The 7,688-nt window shown below is 37.1% G+C and overlaps 1 protein-coding gene across 1 annotated transcript; it reads right to left on the bottom strand.

The window, feature by feature from the left end:
* Window positions 1–3,188: 3,188 nt before the first annotated feature.
* Window positions 3,189–5,734, bottom strand: LOC144555820 (heat shock cognate 70 kDa protein-like). Its single transcript, XM_078304251.1, has 2 exons — window positions 5,392–5,734; window positions 3,189–5,135 (listed from the first exon to the last, which is right to left on the bottom strand). Exons 1-2 carry the CDS (start codon window positions 5,609–5,611, stop codon window positions 3,391–3,393), a joined length of 1,965 nt encoding a protein of 654 aa, XP_078160377.1. The 5' UTR covers window positions 5,612–5,734; the 3' UTR covers window positions 3,189–3,390.
* Window positions 5,735–7,688: the final 1,954 nt, after the last annotated feature.

Below are 7,688 nucleotides of genomic sequence, written 5' to 3'. Positions count from 1 at the left end.
ATGAGTGAATATTTTGTGAATGCAGAGTTGCAATAGTGTCAGCCACATAATACCTGATAGCCACAGTCAATGTGAAAAATCACGAGGGACCCCCAACCCATGAGTGAGTCTATGGTACTATGCATATCACGGGTTGTTACCGTGCTACGGTTCTATATTCGAGTTTTCAAATCCTAACGGTCGATCCGAACCGTTCATCTTGTTCTCCATATTAATATGTGTTCGGAGACCAAATTTTACATTTTTTGAAATTTTTTGAAATTTTTTTAGATATTTAGAAAATCACTTGATTTGAAAATTCTGGACCATCCATCCAAAAACAGTGATTTTCAATAAATCTAAAAAAATAGTAAAAAAATTTCAAAAAATGTAAAATTTGGTCTCCAAACACATATTAATATGGAGAACAAGATGAACGGTTCGGATCGACCGTTGGGATTTGAAAACTCAAATATAGAGCCGTAGCATGGTGCCAAATCGTAATATATATAGTACCATAGACTCACTCCCCAACCCATTATGTTACTTTTTTCTATTATAACAGCTGTGCTATAATAACAGTTGTGAGGTAATTACATAAGTTTACTTTATTCACCTTTATTTTCAAATTTCATACACAGTTTTACCAATGCATGCTGGCTTGCTAAAATAAAGGGGGAAATTTAATTTGCAACATCAAATATTGAGACTATTTGAACTGCAATAGTTGTATTTGTATATGATCTTTCCTGCAATTTCTCTTTTTTGTCACTTGACTTCGATTTAGGTTTTTGTTAGTTATTCATTAGCAATGATGTGATTTTCATCTGTGTGCTTTGCCTCTCTTTATTGTCTCTATCTGCACTAAGGTATACCATTGTCTTTGCTCCTCTTTGTCATTCTATTTTCCTTATTTTCCCCTCTTGAGTTAGTACTTCATTGATTGCTGTCAACAATAAAAAGATACAGGCAAATTTCTTCTGTCAACAATTGATTCATCAACGAGTCTTTATACTTAAGAAGTATATCTGTTAGAAGTGATGTTTTTTGGAATTAGTAGAAGAAATGGCATACACATTTTTTTTTATTTACAAAAAGAAGCAAACCAACCTATACCAGTTAGTGAAATCCCTACTTTTTGAAAATAATTGATTGCATCCATAACACAGCATTATTTTCGAATTGATAATTAGTGGAATGAACAAACCTTTTAAGATTAATAATAATAGACTTTTTATCTGTACCAAGGTTCTTTATATTTCTGAAGCTAATTAATCATTATAATATTTCTACTGACAATGCATCAACATGATTTGACCTGCAAATTGCAATGTATTTCATCTTCCAATAATTTTGTTATGCAGGTTTTCTCTCAACACAAGTGGCCTGAATCATTTGAGACATATTTCATTATGGTAGGAGTATGCTAATGATAGCTTCTTTTACCTAAAATATCTACTTTTCAATGTTTAAGTCAAATGTGTTTCTCTTAGTCCTTATTGTTTCATGTTAAAAGGGGTTTTCTTCAGTAGGAACTTCAGTCAATGCAGATATTTCGCCGGGTTCTCTACAGCTGCCAATAAAGATAGTACAACTATGACTCGCAATTGTATAACTCTGAGGTACTAATTTTTCTAATCAAAATTTGTTCGTCTCATCCCTTTCACATATAGTTATTAAGTTCTCATAAATGCTCAAAGAGATGCCTCCTCGAAAACTGTGTAGCCTTTTAATCCGAGTATTATTCTTCTACAAAAATAATGGCAAACCTTGAAATATGGCTTGGTACCCCTTGATCTTTTGACTGATGCAAAAATTAAGTTGGTTTTGTGTTAACAAGACATTTTATTATATCATTTAGCCGAACTTCTGTCTGTATAAATAGGGCTACTGGAGGGTCAAAGGAAGAACTTAAAAATTCTTCAATAAAAAATTTTGTTCCCTACTATTGATTGAGTCTTTGGCGGGGTTTGTGAAATCCATCTATCCAGATATCTATAAATTGCCTGTCAGATGTGAACTCATGTTTCACTAGCTTAAAATTATAGGTAATGTTTATTGCAAAGTGGCAAACAAATTTAATAAAGTAGAAGATGAGAGACTTAATTTATTTGGCTAAATAACAACACATATATTTGTTTTCCTTATCATAAGGGAACTCTTCTTTTTACTTGTCTGATTAAATTTTTGTTATAAGAGGTAAACATGCCGAATAAGACAATTACAAATATATATTATGCATAAATAACAAACTAGAGTGCACCGAAAACAACTGTACCAACTATCTATATATAACTTGAATAACTTTTGTTGTAAAGTTTTTATTATATCTCTGCAAAATTTATTAATGTTTGCTATAAATATAAAAACATTTTATACACTTCTCTCTCCACTTTAAAAAATTTGCTGAAGCATTGCGAGGCCTTTGCCTAGTTTGTATCAATTTTGATCATTTTCACTATATATTAAGAAATTAGAATGGAAAAAAATATATATAAATAAGAAATTGCACTGTGTATATTTAATGGGAATTAATACGTATATTTAGAAAATTTAATTATAGAAATACATAATTGTCTTTTTTTACAGTTGTGCAATGGATTTTTAAAACACATCTGTGGAGTTATATTACACTAACAGAACGTATTAAATTATATATATACGATGACTGCTAACAATCAGGAGCCTGCCAACACACTTTTTGATGCGCACAACCAGGAACATTAACGTGCCAGAAGTACAATTCTTTTTATTAAAGGTTAATACCCCGGGACACCCGAGAGCAGAGTCAGTCAGGGATTATATATATTGGTGGCCTACTTAATTAATGAACGAGAGGTGATCCTTTTTAACAAATAAGACGTAAATTTAATCTCCAGGTGATGCAGGAACACCTATGATGAATGTATGGAGATCTATTTTGTTCTCAATTGATAGATCTTAACAAACTTCACTACCAAAATTACGGACTTCTGAAATTTCACTGACAGAATTATGGTATTCAGAATTATGGTGAAATAAGGAAAGATTATGCGCGCGTTGTTAGGGTGATTGTCTGATTTATCTGAGAATTTGGCACCTTAATTGGAGAAGTCATTAAATATTCAAGGTTTTTTTTTTTAAAAATCAATATTCAAGGAAGTTGCAAGCAAAAAAAAACACCGAAACAACTTAAAATAAATGCTAAATATGCTATACACTTAAAACTCTAACATGATCATATTTTATTCATCTTATATCAGGGTAGAATTTATACAGAGGCAACAAACAGTTGTACATGCCATACAATTATTCAACAAACTGTACGCTAGGTATACATAACTCTAGCTACCGTCTCTTATTCAACAAACTCTACAACAATCATACCACACCAGACACCAAATCAAACACACAACAAAACTAGCTCTTCAATTAATCGACTTCTTCAATCTTTGGTCCAGCACCGCCACTACCATTACTTGAAGGACCCCTTGGCGCATCCTCATCCATACCAGTTGGCATGCCACCAGCACCTCCCTGATACATCTTGGAAATGATTGGGTTACATATACCCTCCAGCTCCTTCATCTTATCCTCAAACTCATCCACCTCAGCAAGCTGGTTCGAGTCGAGCCACTTGATAGTCTCCTCTACCGCATCCTCTATCTTCTTCTTATCTGCCACACTGATTTTCTCACCGATCTTCTCATCCCTGATGGTATTCCTCATGTTGTACGCATAGTTCTCCAGAGCATTCTTCGCATCGACCTTCTTCCTGTGCTCTTCATCCTCAGCCTTGTACTTCTCAGCCTCCCGCACCATCTTCTCTATCTCCTCCTTGCTGAGCCGGCCTTTGTCGTTAGTGATTGTGATCTTGTTCTTGTGGCCAGTAGTCTTGTCCTCAGCCGAGACATTCAAGATGCCATTGGCATCAATGTCAAAGGTGACATTGATTTGCGGCACGCCTCTCGGAGCAGGGGGAATGCCAGTGAGCTCGAATTTGCCGAGCAGGTTGTTATCCTTAGTCCGGGTCCTCTCTCCTTCATAGACTTGGATTAAGACTCCCGGTTGATTGTCTGAGTAGGTAGAGAAGACTTGTTCCTTCTTGGTTGGGATAGTGGTGTTTCTCGGAATCAACACAGTCATGACTCCACCTGCAGTCTCAAGACCAAGTGACAAGGGAGTGACATCCAAAAGTAATAAGTCTTGTACCTTCTGATTACCCTCGCCACTCAAAATCGCGGCTTGAACTGCAGCACCATACGCCACAGCCTCATCCGGGTTGATGCTCTTGCAAAGCTCCTTCCCGTTGAAGAAGTCTTGCAAGAGCTGCTGCACCTTTGGAATCCTTGTCGAACCGCCAACCAGGACAACATCATGGATCTGACTCTTGTCCAGCTTGGCATCCCTCAGGCACTTCTCCACCGGCTCCATACACCTCCGGAACAGATCCATGTTCAGCTCCTCAAACCTTGCACGTGTGATCGTGGCATAGAAATCAATTCCCTCGTAAAGAGAATCAATCTCTATGGTGGTCTGAGCAGTAGAGGAAAGAGTCCTCTTGGCCCTTTCACAAGCAGTTCTGAGCCTTCTCAAAGCCCTTGGGTTGCCGCTTATATCTTTCTTGTGCTTCCTCCTAAACTCCTGCACAAAGTGATTCACCATCCTGTTGTCAAAATCTTCCCCTCCCAAATGTGTATCACCGGCCGTTGCCTTGACCTCAAAAATTCCCTCTTCGATTGTGAGAATAGACACATCAAACGTGCCTCCCCCAAGGTCGAAGATCAACACATTCTTTTCACCAGTACTGCTGGCCTTCTTATCTAACCCATAGGCAATTGCAGCTGCAGTGGGTTCATTTATAATGCGCATCACATTGAGACCAGCAATGACACCGGCATCCTTTGTCGCCTGGCGTTGAGAGTCATTGAAGTAGGCAGGGACAGTCACAACAGCGTTGTTTATAGTAGTTCCGAGGAAGGCCTCTGCAATTTCCCTCATCTTGGTCAGAACCATGGAGGATATTTCCTCAGGAGAGAACTGCTTCTCCTCATGTTTGTACTGGACAACTATCATCGGCTTGTCGCCTGGGCCAGGAATTACTTTGAAAGGCCAGAGTTTCATGTCGGCTTGAACTGACGGATCGCTGAACCTCCTTCCAATCAGTCGCTTTGCATCTGCAAGAGTTGAACAATAGATATAAAAACAATTTAGTACTTATTCTGTTTTCTCATGAGTAGTAGTTAATTTTGCTTCTGTTTAATTTAGGATTTAATATTTTTAAGAAGACCAATAGAAAAGAAATAACAAGTCATGAACAATACAAAGACAGGTTAGTTGGGTACCAAAATATAGATATGAAAGATTGGATAACATAAACATATTGAAATTACAACAAAATATAAAGATTAAAGATGAGATAACATAACATACCAAAAACAGTGTTGGACGGGTTCATGGCAACCTGATTCTTGGCTGCATCACCAATGAGCCGCTCCGTGTCAGTGAACGCCACATAGGACGGCGTGGTGCGGTTCCCCTGATCATTTGGTATGATCTCCACACGGTCATGTCGCCACACGCCCACACAAGAATAAGTCGTCCCAAGATCAATCCCAATTGCCGGCCCCTCACCTTTCCCCTTTCCGGCCATGTCGAAGAATAATCAATCAAACAGAGAGTGTAATCAGAAACAGAGAGCTTTCTTTTTGCTTCTTTGTGATTGAGAGCGAGTTGAGTTGGTTTGTTTTCTGTGAGCAGGGATTAGCAACTTCTTGGCTTGAAGAGGAGTGAGGTTTGGAGTTTTTATAGAGAGCGAGAATTAATGGTTCGGGAATTTTCTGATGGGAAAAGAAATATCTGGGCCGTTGGATGGAGCGGTGGATGATACGAGAAGGTGGAAGTTATTTCTACGAACCGCATAGATTTCTCCAGAAACTGGATAGTTGGGCTAGGTGAGGTCTGGTCGTCTGGGTCTCTCCAGATCTCTATAGCTGCTTCTCATGTGTTGTTCTTGGGCCCAAGGGATGCGATCTCCTATCTCAACCTTTAATTGTAGTAATTTAAGCCTACTTAAAATTTCAATTAAACTAAAAAAAAAAGTTTATAATACAATAAAATAGTTTGGATTTTTTTTTCCCCCGGTAAAGCTCATTTCATTTCTCTATTTTTGTATATCAAAGGGGCCAGGAACTATTTTCTGCAATTGAGCATCTCTTGGGCTTCTTTCTAGTTAACATTGGGACTTGTGAGACATTTGGGTTTTTTCTATTGAACTTTCCATTTCATGGGCTAAAGAGGAGCCCATTGTAGGCTTTAAATTTAAAATTGGAAGACGTCTTAAAGTTAAAGATGGAAATAAATTTTCTAATTTGTGGGAAGTAAAACAGAAATCAAAATAAAATGAGAAATTGAAAGGTCAATTTTTATAGCCCTCATTGGCTTCACCTGTTGGAGAAAAAAAAAACAAGTAACTGTGTTCGCTCTTCTTTGAATTCTCCCTGCTTTTTCGGAATTCTATCTCTGTTTCTCCAATGCTAAATTCAAGCCAAGCAAGCCGCCGCCTCCACAAGCAGCTCAAAGGTGACCCAAACTTTTCTATAGAACTTGCTATCATTTGATCTGTTTTCCTTCTTTTTTTTGCCTTAAAGGAAAGGTTTAATCTGTTTTTCCTTCATAAGAATCTGGTGGATGGCTTCTCAGCAGGATTAGTCGATGATTCGAATATCTTCAAGTTACTCTTTTCAAATTATTTTCTTTCCCGCCACTACGAGTAAGAACCTACACTAACTGCTACATAATATTATAATTCCTAAAAAATGATGTGTCCAATAGAGAAGGTCTAAAAGAAAGAAAAAGAATATACCATTACCCTAATTCAGATTCTATCACCAGTTAAAACCAAGATTTGTCGGAGAATTCTGTTATATCCCAACTTTAGGAAATGTAAGCATCAAGGTTTCCACTAACATAATTTTCTCTCAGGTTGAGAGCATCATACTGAGCATTATTTCCATGCTTTCAAGCCCCAAAGATGAATCTCCAGCTAATGTTGAAGCAGCTGTAAGTGAATCAATTCCACTGTTCTGTTTACAGTCTCTTTGTTGTACCCTCTTTTTTGACATCTATTAATTGTACTTGTTAATAATTGAAGTCAATTGGTCTTATTATTGCAATAGATGAAGTCAATTGACTATGATTTATTGTCAGATTATTGCAATAGTTAAATGAAAATTAAATTGTTTAGAATTTAATGTCTTAATTAATAGATTATCTGATTATTTTTATCACATACTTACAGAAAGAATGGAGGGAGAGGAGAGCTGATTTCAGGAAGAGAGTGAGGCGTATAGTGAGGCGCTCACAAGAAATGATTTCTGATTAGAAAAACAGTTGTAATGTTCAGTTTCAATCAGAATAATTAAATTTAAGAGAACAGCTTTTGTTATATTTGAGTTCCACCTGGAGTTGTCAATTGAAGGGTGGACATTAGTCTGGGTATATGCCTTTTATAGCGTAAGCTATCGCTGGTTTCTTGGATGGTGGTTAATTATTGATGCCTCATGGATTTGACTTCTCTGTGGATCAATTGCATTGTGATTAATTCATTGTCTTCTGTTGCACATTGTTTTTTACTTCCTTAGGTTCCTTTGCAAATGTGCGCATTCAGCAAAACTAACCTGACAATGTGGGAGATGAAATCCCCGCCCCCTCCAAAAAAAAAAAAGAAA

Source organism: Carex rostrata, chromosome 6 (assembly GCF_964058835.1).
Source record: "Carex rostrata chromosome 6, lpCarRost1.2, whole genome shotgun sequence".
Taxonomy (NCBI): domain Eukaryota; kingdom Viridiplantae; phylum Streptophyta; class Magnoliopsida; order Poales; family Cyperaceae; genus Carex; species Carex rostrata.
The sequence above is the reverse complement of the archived record's forward strand: the minus strand, read 5'-3'. Positions and strand labels throughout refer to the sequence as shown.

Excerpts from the sequence above, each read along its gene's own strand:
- LOC144555820 (XM_078304251.1), bottom strand. The coding sequence starts at position 5,611 with ATGGCCGGAAAGGGGAAAGGTGAGGGGCCGGCAATTGGGATTGATCTT. Across the intron at positions 5,136-5,391 it reads CCCGTCCAACACTGTTTTTG|ATGCAAAGCGACTGATTGGA; the intron begins GTATGTTATGTT and ends CAACTCTTGCAG.